The sequence below is a fragment of the Meles meles genome, chromosome 10, assembly GCF_922984935.1.
Source record: "Meles meles chromosome 10, mMelMel3.1 paternal haplotype, whole genome shotgun sequence".
Lineage (NCBI taxonomy): Eukaryota > Metazoa > Chordata > Mammalia > Carnivora > Mustelidae > Meles > Meles meles.
Window position 1 is genome coordinate 108,173,660 of NC_060075.1, and position 15,550 is coordinate 108,189,209.

The 15,550-nt window shown below is 45.4% G+C and overlaps 1 protein-coding gene across 1 annotated transcript in view; it reads right to left on the reverse strand.

The window, feature by feature from the left end:
- Positions 1-3,022: 3,022 nt before the first annotated feature.
- POU6F2 (POU class 6 homeobox 2) overlaps positions 3,023-15,550 on the reverse strand; it is a 389,523-nt gene continuing 376,995 nt past the window's right edge. Inside the window, exons 9-10 of the mRNA XM_046020899.1 lie at positions 7,307-7,475; positions 3,023-3,873 (exon numbers count right to left, since the gene is read on the reverse strand). Coding sequence (XP_045876855.1) covers positions 3,369-3,873; positions 7,307-7,475 — 674 coding nt within the window. The 3' untranslated portion in view covers positions 3,023-3,368. The remainder of the gene's footprint in view (positions 3,874-7,306; positions 7,476-15,550) is intronic.

The following is a 15,550-nucleotide window of genomic DNA, read 5'->3' on the forward strand; positions in this document are numbered from 1 at the left end:
AAGCCATATCTGTACAATGTGCATATACCTACATTGAGCTTTGGTCCAGCGTAGAGAAGATGAGCAAAGGCATTTTACAATTTCTTTTTGGTTATAGCTTGAGTTCTTTGATACGCCTCTACTTGGTTTTCTTTTTTCCTAGCTCCTTTTGCTTTTTTATTCTCTCTTTTGTGGGGTGTGTGTGTGTGTGTGTGTGTGTGTGTATGCGTGTGATGGGTGTGTGATTACAACATATAGAAACCAAAACCTTGCAATGCAATTAAAACTCTCAGTTGTTCAAAATGGTTTTTGGTTGAAAAAAAAAAAAAGCCCACAAACAAGGGTGAAGTTGAATCAGTCCTTTCTCTTTTTTATCAAACAAGGAAGGAAATGAAGATGACCATGATTAAAGACTACGTAAGAAAAATATTGAAGCTTGAAATACAATCACGTGTGCCTGAAGTGGCTTTTATTTTTTCATTAGTGGCAACCTTATCCTTCAGTTCATGGAAACGTAAAAGACACTTAAGAGCTACTGACATAGACAAAGTGGTTTACAAGTGGAAACAAGAAATGTCATAATAAAATTAAGCGGTAGGTGAGGTCCCGAAGACTTACAAGTCACACAGTATAATTTATATTCCTAAGAATTTGTTCAGGCACCTTTTTATGCCTTGTAGCAAAAAATTCATCTGTAAAAAATTAATATAAGAAGCATTACAACACCTTATAAATAATTTATAAAACAATACAAAATTATAAAACTATAAAAAAAATCACTGCACATGAATGGTTTTACGACTGTGGGATGAATATATTTCTTTTTTATTCCACTCTGGAAGATTACTTTTATTTTATATTTTCACTGTCCTAGTTATACCCTCCCAATTATAGATCTCCGAACCGAGCAGGCCTTATGTAACTGCTGCTGGCGGATGTTTAAACATTTAACATCCATCATATGTCCTCTTGTTAACTTCTCTTCCTGAGGAGCTTTTCTTGATGGAATTTGGAGCACATCCTAGGAGAATACAAAATCTGTCTAATCGATGCATTTTTGGATTTCTGGGTTGTCGGTCTTTGTGTGTAGTTCTGGAGGTGGAGAAATGGGTACCATGATCTTGTTGGCATTGAAGATCAAGTTAGCTGTGGTCCAGTTAGCCTCAGACTGGCAGGACAGAGATGCCTTTACAAGCAAATGATTCCACTTGCAGGATTTCTTTTTGAGTTTCCTTGATGGTGGTCCATCCCTCCGGGGTGGGGGGAAGGGGACAGAGTGGGGACAGTCCTACCATCACACGGACACCAGCAGCAAAGGGGCCCACTCATACTCCCATGGGGGTGGGAGCGTGTTAGGGGAAGAAGAGGGCATTTCTATTCAGTTGGGCAACTTGAGGTTTTTTTTTTTTCTTTCACAGTTTTCTTCTAGAGAGTACATGAGCGTGATTAGTAACTAATTACTCGGGAATATTTGCATCTAGACAGCAGGCAGATTGGTGGTTCCCTTTGACTAAACACATTGCACGTGGCCCTGTGGGAAAGAGCAGCTGTGGGCTCCACGTGGCCACCTGCCCAGCCATCCTCACGTCTCATCCCCTCCTTCTGGCTTATTGGGTGATTTTGGCCCATGGACCTTTGGAGTCAGTTATTTTGAAACCTGAAATAATCCCCTAGTTTTAATGGTGAAGGCTACTCTGATGTGTTAGAGAAGCTGCTTCTAGAATTTTCCTTGTAGTGGAGGTGCTTCACTGTTACAACTTCTCTTTCCCTCAAGAATCCAACCCCCAAGCCTAACTGTTTAAATCCGTCCTCCAACTTTCTGCTTCTATATATACATATCCCCAAAACGATGGCTCCCCCCGCTGAAAAAAGTCTGCCATCCCTATTGGAATGACAAGAGTAGCAGAAAAGATGGGATTTACAGGATGCATGATGGCCTCTGATGATCCAGTTACCATCCCTTTCTTTTTGGCCTGTTGTCTTTGTGTGTGTGCATATGGGTGTGTGCATGCTATGTGTGTGTTTTGACTGAAATCTTGAGACATTTCTTTGGCTATCAGACTTCTGAGAGAAATTGCTTTGCACAGAAGCATAACATAGATGTAAGTATTGAACCAAATGTGCAGTTTATGTTTATATTACAAAGTTAGTTTTGGTCAGCTCTCCATGTACGTGGCCAACAGACTGAGAAAAATCCCAAGCTCTGGTGTGGACAGTGAGTACAATGACGGCTTATGCCAGTGTTGACAGTTCATCGAGCAAAGCCCTAGTTATTTCGGAGTCTCTCCTGCATTTCACTGGGATCGGAGTGGAAAAGACACCGTTTCCACTCTGTGGCCCTCCAGCAGACCCTGGAGGCCGCACACGAGGGAGATGGAGATATGGAGGAAGAATGGGAAATGCGAGCTCCATTTTCTTTTCTCAAACCCACAAGTCATAGTGAGAAGAAAGCAATGGATGCTTTGGCACACGATCCAGGACGTCCCCTCCCTCCACCCCCCTCCCAAAAAAAACCCCAAAACCAAGACAAAGAAAAAAGAATCCCCCCACCCCAAATGAAAACCAACAGTGAGCCTCAGAGAATGGCTTCAACAACGACACCCATCCCGCAGGTGGGGACAGAGATGGGTAAGACGGGAGAAATCCGGCTTCTTAATTTTCCTTTAAGTACAAATGTAAAAATTTGTAACACAACTTTACACGCAGAGAAGAGTAGACCAAGGAGATCGCGTTTGCAATGCCACGTTTCTGACTTTGGTTAATAGGGTTTCAGAGTGAAATCAGCACTTGGAACCTGAAAGAATGGAGTCCCTCCTCCAGGTGGCAGGCTTGTGTTTGCTTTGAACAGATACAAGTTCTTGTTGGTTGTTGGGTCTTCCATTCTTTCTTTCTTTCCTTTTATTTATTTATTTTTTTTCCTTTTTTTTTTTTTTTTTTGGTTTTTTTTTGGTTTGGTTGTTTTCCTTTTTCCTTAAAATGTGTTCACATTTTCATAATATACACAAAAAAGTTTGTGGTTATTTGGTTTAAGTCCTTTAGAAAATTGGCTTCGGGGAGGCGCGCGGGCCAGGGGACTATGCTACTGCGCACACCAGCAGGTATGGTGTGTGCCTTGTTAAAAATTTTCAAAAATTGATTTTTTTTGTTTGTTTTTTGTTTTTTCTAACTTTTTGGAAAACCAACGGACACGTATAAACCATTCTGTCCGCTTGGTAGTTTTCTTAGTCTTTTTACTTACAAGGGTGACTGACGACTGGGGCTCGCTTTCGATTTTACTCTCGACGTCCTATTCTTAATGACCATTATTCTCAGAATGCTGAGCGGCGGAGTCCGAGGCGGAGCTGGCAGTCTCTGCGGGTTTCGCTTCTGCTTCCGGGCCGGGCGTCCGCTTAGGAGTTTTCCTGCAGAGAGTCCGTCAGGGGCTCCAGGGGGACGGCCGTGGCCGGCTCGTGCTGTTTTAAGCGCTTAATCGTGTTCTTCAGGGCTTGCCTCTTATTGCAGAACCAAACTCTAACCACTTCCCGGTCATAGTTGAGCTTCTCGGCAATTTCGGTCATTTCCTGCCCCGAGGGGTGTGTGTTCTTCTCAAAGTGGGCATTGAGGATCTCAAGGGCCTGGGGTGTGAAGGAGGTGCGCCTCTTGCGCTTTTTGGACGGCTCACTCCCGATAAACTCGGTCAGGTTCTGCACACCTGCTCGGTGGCGGGCCTCAGCCTCAGCCATCCACCGCTCAAGCACCGGCTTGATCTTCTGGGCACTTTTAGGGGTGATGTCCAGCTTTTCAAACCTGGCAGGATACAAAAGGCCAGGGTTCAGTTTGGCTGTCAGACTGCTAGCTATAGTGTTCTCTTGGGCTTCCTGTGGTAGGAAAAAGTGGCTTCTCAGGATGGTGTGTCTGGGGGGAGAATTGAGAAAGAACAGTCTTACACTGAGTCCTCTGCCAGGGTGGGCCTCCTGCCTGCCTGCCTGCCTGCCTGCCTGCCTGGAAGAGCCACGTCCCTCCGGATGAGCAGCCGCTGCGAGGTCGCCCCCAGCCCGCTCAAGCCAGCGCCCCGCCCGGCCCGCACGCATGCTTCATGCCCCGCATGCAGCCCGCCCCGCACGGCCACGCGGAGGGGGGTGGGAAGGGCGCAGACGGCGGGACCCGGGAGCCCCGGGCACCCACACCCAAGCCACCCGCCCATCTGTCCCCTGCACGCGCGGGGGAGCTGAGCTTTCACCCCGACCGCCTGGCAAGGGTCTCCCCCAGCGGCAGAAGCCTCCAGGCAAAAATGAAGCCCCGGAAGGGGCGTCGGAGACAACAGCTGTCAGGTTCTTTCATTTAAAACGATTCTTTTTTGTGTGTTGCGTTTAGTTTTCCTGAAACTCCTCCCGTGGACTCGGTTATGAAAATCTTGTATGCTACCAGCGTCAGGGATGGCGACTGGGACGCAGCTCTTTTCATCTCTGCTTAGCGTCTCATTTTAATCCCTCTCTCCCTCTGTCTGTCTCTCCCTTCCCCCCACGCCCGTGCTCTCTCTGGTAACAGACAATTTGCACCCTATGTCAGTTAACAACTTGCCCCCTTCCAGGTAAAACACAGCCCACTGCTGCTTTACTGGGGGGACCGGAGCAGCTGGACACCTTGTAATTGCTACGAACCCCCCCTCCCCGGATGTGCGAAGGCCACCTCGTGCCTTTCAAACGCTGTCCGTTGTAATGGTGTACTTTGGCACCAGGGCATCAAGCTGTGTTTAATGTGTGATATCTGCAAACTGTACTCCAATGATATCATTTTCTGGAAATGAGGTCTTCTATGTATCAATCGCCATCAGCAATTCCTTGCTACACTGATTTTAAAAAGTATGAAGCATCTTGGGACAAAATTATATGGAGTGCTTTAAGAGGTCATCCTGGTATCAAATTCAGCCTCACGCTCAATGAAATATACCAAAGTGCCAGTTGCTTTTCTTCCTTTGTTTGTTTATTCTAAATCCAAATTCAGTATGACGCCCTGGAATACACAGATCCTCTCTTTTGAATCCCCTTTGGATACACGCTTTCTAAGTGTTCAGCCGTCTGACTGCACGGTACATCTTACAGAACCAAAATGAACCTGCTCATACCCAGTCAGGGTATGCTTCAGAAGGACGCTGGCAGGAGGACACCAAAGGATAGCCTCCTTTCCCCGTCATAATTTTATCTCTGACACTGCATTTTAGATGCTGTGATAAGCAGTGCAAATAGTATCAAGTTTTAATGTGATTTCCATAGCTTTGCCTTCCCTGTAGAATTCAAGGGGTTATTTTTTTTAAAAACCCAACTTCTACTACTGATCAAAGGGGGAAGAAGGACATTTTGCTTTCAATAGAAAATGAACTAATCATGTCATGTCATTTAATGAGCTTGCCACAAAGCTTTGACTGTCATGGTAGTTTGCCACATGCCACATTTTACCGTGGAAGCGGCAGAGCTTAAACTCTGGACAGCATGACAGTAGACCTCACAGTGCCAGGGCGTGAGGCACAAAGTTTGCAATAGGGATATTCAGCGTGTTGGTGGTGGCGTTTCCTTCTCTGTGTCTCTGTTAAGGAGGGACTCAACAGAGCTGTGTCTAGGAGTCGCCTAAGTGACACCTGGGTGTGCAGGCTGAAATGCAGATTCCTTTACTCCTACAATAAATGTGAGTTATTCCAATGTCAGATCTCCGTCTCTTTCAAGACTTTCATTTTTTTTTCCCCTCTTGGTAGTTGGCTCCTAAAACCAGCTCACCCAAGCACTAGAAATTAGAGAAAGCCTGTCAAGTCAAGGCATCTGGCATATTCTGTGATATGAATTCCCAGGGTCTCTCTCTCCCATTTCGGCCATAGCTTTCCTGGCTTCCCTTGGGGAAGACTTTAGAAATCTACATATTCGATTGGGAATGCCCCAGACACTCTGTGGTGTTGGTGAAAACATTAGATGGCACTTAAGTCAATAAAAGGAAATCACATTTTAGGACTAAAAATAAACCAGAGAGGACTTTAGCAAGAATAACAAATTGACAACTTAAAAAACCCGTGGCTGCCTTCATCACAAGGCTGTCAAGATGAAACGAAATTAATGTTTCCCAGCAGGGAGCAACAGTATTCATATCATTGATGCCGCTTGTTAGTGTTGATGTTTCCTTCCGTGTTGTTGGGAATAACATATACGAGTCTTGAAACAAATTTCCCAGCAGTAGTATCCTTGTATAGACTGAATAAAGGTTATTTTCTGCAGGGAGGTATCTTATAAGAAGAAACAGTAGGGGAGACCATAGAAGTGAGAGGATCCTATGGCGCTTTTTGTATTTAACAACAATCAATGGGTTTTATGGAAAATCATTGAGCAAAATGCGAGCTGCCAGCTACTACCCCATACTGGTGTTATTTATAACCTTAGTCTTAAACTGCAGGAAAAGTACACTTCCGTCCTTTGGGGAATACATTAAAAGTATAAAGAGCAGATAAAAAGACAGCATTTCATGGATCACCAAGAACAAAATCCACTTAAATGAGTTTAGAGTTGGTTTCTTGGCTTTTCCTGATGGAGGAGGACTCATGAGGCATTGCCCAAGAGGGAAAAGCTCTTCCAGAAGTGCCTTGGTTACCTCATGCAGAAACATGGGATTAGTGCAACACACACACACACACAGGCATGCACGGGTCTGCTGCGGGCGGCTTGACCCAGATCAACTTGAACACAACCAAGGCTGGATTCTGTCATTTATTTATTTATTTGGAGGGGTGAGGACAGGGTAGGCCAGGTTCTCATTACCCCTTTCTGAGCCACATAAAGCAGCTGCTTCTTTAGAATGAAAAAAAAATAGGGCTTTTAGATTATGTCTGAGAAGGCAACGTTAAAGCATTCCTTTGCGGTCACGAGAGGGTTAATTTTCTTTTTAAGGTATTATTTCCTTGGAAAAATCACGATAGCCATCCCTGGGCAAAAAAGGGAGGAGTGTTGGGACTGGCGGCTTTACGGTGTTTGCTCGGGATACCCGTCTGCGGGCGGGAGATGGGGGCTCTCAGTGGGGAAGGAGGGTGGGTCCAGAAGGAAGCTTCTGGCCCGAGGTGGGTGGGGGTTTTCCAATGACACCGCCTTCTTTGTGAGTTGACAGGAGTTATCAAGCCAGGCCCCAGAATCTGCTTTAGCACCTTCGTTTCTGTCAATATCACCGACTCCAACGTACCAACCCCCCACCGCCAAACTTAGTCCCCATACTCTACCCCTCCAGCTCTGCCCACCCGAAGAAGAAAAGCTGAGCCATGAGGACAAACGAGGCCCAGGCCGGCCAGGAGAGGTGACAGCACGTGGGCACGGGTTACCTGCAGATGGCTGACTGGCTGTACGCGGGGCCCTCGGTAGCACTGAGAGCCTGTCCCACCTGAGTCTGGGTCAGGCCAAGGGACAGGCGCCGGATTTTAAAAGCTTTGGCAAATTCTCGGATCTCCTCCAGATTAACCCCATCCACCTCACCCGCTGCCGTTTGAGGATCTGTGGAGATGTTTTTAAAAATAGGATCAATACATCAACGCACATCCAAGTAATATGTGTTACGGTTTCTAAGAAAGTGGCTCTCTTTAACAGCAGATGCTGGGGAAACCGACCCTGTCGGACGTTCTCTTTGTCTCCCGAGTGCGGCACCCGGGACCCCATCCTCAAGTGGCTACACCTCCACAAATCACCCTTCGGGGTGTTTCTATCCCAGATGAAACCACGGGTAGTTCACCCACGGCCACTTTCATGATACGAGAGCCTGTTCCCCTGGGCTTAACAGGTAACAGCCAGGGGAAGGCACGAGCTAGGGGATGCAACTCCATTTGGCCCGTCGATAGGTTCAATTACGGTGCAAAAACATAAACATGGAAAGGTTTCAATGTGAAATGTCTTAAACTGGGTTCTTTAGGGCTAAAAATTGCCCTTGAAGAAAATAAGATTTTTGTTTTTTTTCCTTCATCAGATCACTGCTGCAGTCAGGCTACCAGATGGTAATGTTGTTTAATTTCTTAGTTCACGTTAGCCCCTCAGAAGAGAGTGCTTATGAAGCTGTGAGGATAATATTGTCTTTTTTCCCCCGGTAGCAGTTTACTGACACGATGTCTTTGTCCCCTAAAAGGGCACATAATAAAAAATGCCGACCGCAGGAAGGCTCCTTTGGTGCCGGATAACGCGGTCAATTTAGGACTTATCAAGGGAAATGACACAACAGCTGGAGGACGAACCCCCCAGCTTCCCGATACTGATCCCCAGATAAACGATAAATGAAAGCGTACACCAAGCTGGAGACAGCATGGGTTGGGGATAGGGGAAAATTTCAAAGTGCCGCTCTCTCCTGCCTGGCGCGAAGCCCTTCTCCCTGAGCTGACTCTATTGTTCTCCACCGCATTCCGTGGACTTAGCTGAAAAGTTTTTCTCTTCCTCTTTCTGCACAATAATCCATCAATTTCAGTAAATTCAAGTACTTGTCTAGGGACTCTGGTGGACTAGATTCGCCTTCTGGGCTACCCGGAGACTCCCGTTATCATGAAGAGAAATAAACATTTGCATTTCAAGGGTCACTTGTTCAAAGACTTTTAAATAAACATGTTAATATCTGTGGGGGGCTTGGAGCTTCCCAGTACAGATCCTCTCATTACAAGGGAAATGGACTCTGTCAGTAGAATCAGCAAGACACTTCTGCACGGTACCTTCTTTATCTTCACATTCAAAAAAGTCCTGTAAAATTTTTGCACATCATTCATCGTAAGTTTGTTGAGGAAAGATTGAAAAGGGGTACAACCACTGAGACCCGTCTGTGAGTATTTAAGAAATACTCCTGGGCATCCTCCCCAGTGTTAAGGAGGAACAGGAGAAATAGGGGAGGCAGTTCCAGCTTCTGTGGGATTTATGGTCTATAGGGGGTTGGGGCCCAATATTATGAATGAGAATCACCCATGAAAAATACCAAGCTGAGTAAAATCAAGAACTAATGGTGTCACCTCCACAGCAGAATTTACAGAGAAGCGTGGGATGACTGCAGGGAGAAATCATGTGGGTCCTGCCCCATGGGCAGCTGTCACAGAATGGAGGGACCACATTCTGACCAGTGGGAGCCGCGTGCAGACAGGCAGGAGCAAAGCACCGCGGGGGTGTCTGCAAGTGTTTTGGCAGGATGGACTGGGGAGCTCGTGCTAGGAGTGGTGGCTATTTCATTGTAGGACATTGAGAATCTGTGTCCATGGCCAGGGGCAGAGGGTGACTATAAAACTGATTAATTAAAATCTTGCTTTCCCCCCCCTCAAATTCCCCCCAGGAGGGCTGGAAACCCTGGTTAAGGAGAGACTTGTTTGGGTTGTCCTTGGGAGCGGCTGCCCTCTGGATCTTAAATCCCACCAGCGCAGCAGCCTGGAAGCAACTTCAAGGGTTTGCTAAGGATTCTGGGAAGTCGCGTCCGTGCACACAGCAGCCTGGAGCCTCTTCTCTCATTTCTTCCTTTAAACATTCCTAGAGCAGAAGTTGCAAATGAGCAGCTTGCACATACAGCGCAGCTTTCCTAGAGCTTACAGGTTTTTGGAATCGCCAACATTTAAACATTGGGAGGTTTCTCAAGAAACACATCTCAATTTTTTTTTCTCACGTTCTTTTGAAATGTTTAGAAGGTTTGGCTGCACCAGGCCTTCATCAGCACTTACTTGGGCACAATCAGTCAGCTTGAACTGGTTCTGGCTGCCCATTCTGCTCATCCTCCTCCTCCTCGGCAGCCCCCCTTACACCCGCTGCTTGGCTCAGCCTATTTTGGGGACTCTATGTTCAGGTTGTGCATTTCCAATGGGGGGTGTTGTGGTCCCCCCAGAGGCCCGTGGGACATAAACAGTAGAGATGTGCAGTAGATCTGTGATATTAACATTTTGTGGGGGAAGGAGGGCAACCGGATTTAAAAAAGCATAACAGGGCTTCTTGTGGGGGAAGAAAGTGATGGTAAAATAATAGTCAGGAAGATCTGGTTTGGAACCGAGCTGGCCACTTGGTGCAGATGGGCACAAGGAGGGAAGCCTGAGAGTCCTGGGAGGCTTACCAGCTTGGGCAGCAGAGGTTCGAAATCAAGGGTGAAAAATTGGAAACTGCAGACTTTCCTTATAACGCTATAGCTTTTAGGACGGTGCTTTCTTCCTTTGGCAGGACTAGGAGTTGCCTGATGGGGCATTGCATTTTGCAACAAGTACCCCACGTGATTCTGCAGCAGGGGATCCCTTGACCGCACAGATGGGGGTCTCTGTGTTTCTGGCCCCTCACCCTCTGCAAATGACTGTCTTCTCTCCACTCTTTACCGTCGTTATTCACCAGGTTCCACGACACAGGAAGGTTGCTGTGCCACCTGCGTAAAGAGTGATGAGCCAAAAAGGCGCTGGGAGGGGGGACCCCGGGCAGGCACCCCATCCCTTGCGTTCCCTGAACCCAACTCCTCTATTTCTGGCAAGTGGCAAACGTCTGGACTGGGGTTGCCAGTGTAGTCCCTAGTTAGGGGGGAGAGTTTTTCTCTGAGTTAAGCTAAGTAGCCCTTGTGGGAGGTAAATCTGTTGCCTTCTATTAGCTCCCTCTCTAGATCAACGGGAATCACGGGAATCGCTGGAGTGACCCAGCGCGTAAGGGGCGGGTCTTTGATCTCGGAGAATACTGCGTTCTGCTTCAGCCCTGTGGTTTCTGCGTGTTTATGACTTGGGTTGCATTTTATGTAAATCCGTTCTCTCTTACTTCTTCCCTTCGCCTGCTGCCTTTCATGCTTATATCTCCTTCCTGGTTCCCGGAGACTAGCAACAAAATCTATGCATGTGCCTGATTACTGATGATAACCAGGGTTGATGAGAAAGCTGTGGGCTCTTACTCCCTGCACTGAGCAGATTGTCAAAGCTGTCACTCTAGAGCTCAGAGAGGTGGGCACCTGCCCTGCTGAGCCCAGGGTCCTCCTTGGGGCGCCCAACAAACACTCATCACACCTGGAAGCTGAGTTCTTTTCTTCCTCTTCTCACACATTTCCCCTCTTGTTTTTTTTCCTCTTTCTACTCAGAAAGCTGATGGGATAGGAATTCTTGTGAAATTTAAACAGGTTGATGATCTGTTGGATAAAGGCCCAGGGAAGGGAAATCAGTATCTCCTTCTTGCGCAATTTGTTAACGCTGGAGATGAGCTGCCCGGTTTTCTTTATTTTTCTTACTTATAAAATCAGATGGAAAATGTCTTGCTACAGTTTTCTCCATGAGTCCCAAGACTACAAAGGCCTCACCATGCAAAGAAGGGGCCCACCCGTGGGCAAAAATTAGTTTTACCCTGATAACGACATGTGGGAATTGTTTTCACACTTTGGGAGAATTCATGAGGTGGTATTTATAAGATGTTTTTGAATTGATTTAAAAAAATGATGCTTTCTTTCTTTTTTTTTTTTTTTTTGATACTAAAGTTTCTGTTTTAAACTCTTGAAGATCCCTTCCCTCCGCCCCCACATCGGAACAATACTCTTCCTTAAGAGATATATGCTTTTCTGTCTGAGGAGGGGAAATGTAATGGCACCCTCTTCCCTGAGATATGACTTCAGCCCTCAGTCTGGCTCAGAGATCGACATTCCATCCTGGGACAGCTCAGTCTGGTTTTCCCTCACCCAGTCTCCTGGTCTCCTGGTTTGGGAGATTGGGTTAATTTCAAGGAGAATTCTGGGGCCACCTTGATGGGGGTCTCAGAAGGATCTCTCAGATCCCCTCCCGGATCGATCCAGCACTAGGGCAACCCAGCCTGGGATTTCTGTGCGTTGAGGAGGAAGTGACACCTTTTCGAGATGTTTGCTCCAGAGAAAGTCAGACCAACAGATTAAGTACAGGGTCAGAAAGCAACAGCAATGACTGCCAGAGTCTGCCCCAAACCTGACCTTGCTAGAGGAGCCAGAAGATCAACCCATATACAGATTAACTGGCCCAGAGATTTAGAATGACCTGGCATTGACAACTGGCAGGATTTCATAAGCAGGATGCTTCCCAAATCAAATCTGGAATGCAAGGGCTGAAAAGCATTTTTTCAAAAAAATGGTAACTAAATGCAAATTGGGTGAAAAAAATTCTGTTCTGCAGAATCTGGTTGTATGGTCCCTGGGTTCATACCAACCTGAGGGCCGAGGATGGACCAGCACAGATGCTTTTTGTTTTGTTTTGTTTAATTTTTAAAATTTAGCTCCTTCTACCAGTTAACGTGGACATCAGCGTAAGGGTTTGCTAAGTGGGTCGAACCATCACCATCCATCAGCATCATCCTTCTACAACCTCTGCTTATGGGATTTTTCTACAAATAATACGCAATTTTAAAGAAGCTGCCAAGTATGAATTAACAGACTTATGTAAACACCCATCTACTTTTTTATGCAATTCTCACAGCAAGTAATGGATGTATTTACCAAATATTTCTGAGAAATAAGAAACTGCTTGAGAACGGGCAATGTAATTTGGGAGAACAGTTTGCTTGCAATATGGTGACTTCATTGTGGAAAACGGTGGAAGTCGTGATCATGGGAACCAGGGGTGCCATAAGCTATCACCATGCATCTTTATGTTCACTTTATGGTTTGTTTTTTTTCTGGTAATAGCCAGTGGTCCTTTGCTGTCTAAAAAAAAAAAAAAAAAAAAAAAATCAAGTTTACAGGCCAGGGGTTTAAAGAGTGTATACTGAAAAATAATACAAAACCAAACCCAGCAAGGAATTAAAAACAAATAAACAAACCTGAAATCTACCTGTTTTTAAACAGTGCTGTGGATGTCTTGAGCCAATTTGGGACATTTGTCAAGTCATTTGTTTGACCCTGTTCGACTTTCCAAAAGCCCTGCTTTTAGAAACTGTATTTACCTCTGATGACTGTGGAGACCAAGCAAGTTTAACACAGGGTAAGCTGTATGGGTACAGAGAACAGGTGCCCACAGCAGGTGTTCTGGGGAGTAAGGAGTGTGCTTATTTGGTGACGCTGAGCTAAGATGTGATGTTCTTTGCCTATGAAGCTCGCATTATCATTGCTAAGGCATTAACTCTGGGTTCTTTTGCCTGGAGTGGGGAAGATTTGAGGGTGACTTTTGGTCCCATTTTATCTGGGATAGTGGCAAGTTGAGCAACATTATGACAGTCTTTGACCGTGACGTGGGAGGGATCATTGACCAAGGTCTTGGCTACGGGTTCAAGTCCAGTTTGACCTGGTTCCTTCTATGGCCTTGGTTTCTTGGAGGGATTTGTTGATTAACCATCCAACTCAAGAATTATTTATTCTAGGAGGTCCTTCTGTTTCAACCTCTAAAACCAAGTTAACTATTGACTGTATTGCCATAGTCTTTGTTCAGTGTTGATCATAGCGTTTATTTCTTTTTATTGTAACTGTGTTTCTTTGTTACCAGTTCATGACCTCCCCCAGGGCAGGGAGCCCATATTACTTATTTTTGCTTTCTTAATTTCTATTCCCATGCTCGGCATATACATGGCAGTGTGTTTCTATTTTTAAGTTGACAGCCTCTAATGAAATCACCCTTTTCCCCCCTGTGATTTAACCTGTGTCACAACTATATCTGAAGTATGGGGTGAGGTCTCCCCACATTATCTTATCTGCAGATTTCAAGTTTCATCTCAGAAAAAATAATTCTAGATGGATACTTCACGCTTGAATACAGTTTCAAAACATGAACGATGTCTAGTTTCCCTCTTTATATTATCTAAGGGGAAAGCCTGTGCTTTAATTGTAAGGCATAGGTCCAGGCTTTTAAAGAACTATGGCGGACTATTTAGGTAATCTGATATATATCATCGCTCAAATGTCACTGGATAGAATTCAGGTGTTTACATCCTATTTTTTAAGGCAGCTGTGCTGTGTGGCGTGTGTACGACCCATTGAATCAGACTCTTTGGGTTATCATCCTGGCCCTGCCACCCAGTAGATTCGCCACACAGAGTGTCACAGCCTCTCAGCCAAGACAGAATGTGGTTCCTCGGACAGAAGATGGCCAAAATGGGTTGTACTTTCAGGAGCTATCTGATGTCAGTTTCAAGATCTGCAAATGAGGACTTCCATGGCCACACTGTACTAAAATGAGCAGAGTATTGAAAGTGCTTTCAAAACCCTACTTTATAAATCAAGTCTTAAACAGAGATTTGTTGGGCGGAATCAGCATTAGAGAAATTCTCTGTATATGATTCATTGTGTACTTGGGGTTTGAGACAGAAGGAAGTCAATTAAATGACATGCCCAAAATCGGTAGCAATTTTAAGGCAAGGAATGAGTTTCTGTAAAGTCTGACCCCCCGTGCGACTGCTAGAGCCCCTCCTGTATCTTCCAGAGAAGGTTCCTCATTCAGGCTCTGCATATGAGTTTGGGGTTTCCTGTCTCAAGTGCATATGGTAAAGGAGTCTCTGCCCCCATTCTTTATATCTTATATCAGGATATGTAATATGGTTCACTCATTATACACCCAGAACTTAGATGCCCCATTGGCAACTGTGCAATTGAAATTCCACCTGCCCCACCACTCCGTGGACAGATTTCTGAAAAAGGCTACTCCTTTCCTGCCCAGTTTGAGACAAGGGATGAGAAAGAACCTGATATCATCCATCCATCTGTCCATGCGTTCAACCACTCATTCATCTCCAAAATGGACTGAGTGTTTAACATTGTGCAAAATACTGTATTTGTGGGGTGATTTGTCCTTTATTTCATATTTAACTTATTTCTTCTCTCTGTTTGATCTCAGTTCCTTTTCTTTTAGGACCATAGCTTAACAGCCTCTCCTACCCTTATGACCGTGCTGCTATCTACAACTAGAGTATTTTGCAGAAACTTATGCAGAATATTGAATGGGAATGACATTGAAACCTTTTTTTAACACCCCTATGAGGAGTGTCCTTATCGGGGAAAATCTGGCTATAATTAAATTAACTTTTGTTAATTTGTGGTTTTGTTCCAGTAAAACTAGAGTTTCTGGCCCAGACGAGAGGGGTTGTATATGCACACATCCTATAATAACTGGTTGACGGCCACTCTGTGTGCACCCTGACACTGTGTTTGGTGTTGATCCATCTTTGGTGTCAGGAGCCTCCAAGCAAGTTGACATACTTGGGCATTTTAATATCTTCCCATAATTCCACATTCTCTTCTCGCTTCTGTATCCCTCTTGCTGGAATTATCCATGTACTTGAATGTACGTATATGTATGCACGCACATATATATTCTTTTTTTGCGGGAGGGGTTGCTTGCATGGGGCAGGCATGGCAACCCTCGTTTTGCTTCGCATCACAGATATGTGAAGATCCCTGCTGTTCCCATTATAACAAGTTATTCACGACACCTGATCAACACAGATACTCAGCTGTATCCTTATTTTACAGTCCAGATGTCTATGCAGTACTTTAGCCCTTTAAACCTGTAATTACTGGATTTTCGGTTCCTGGAGCATTATAATCCAAGTGCACATTCTGTGATTTTATTCACGGGTAAAAATCGCACCGACAGTCAACGACTAACCTGGAAGCAGACCACCATCCCAGTCATCTTGGGCTGTTTCGATCTGCGTGCGACATG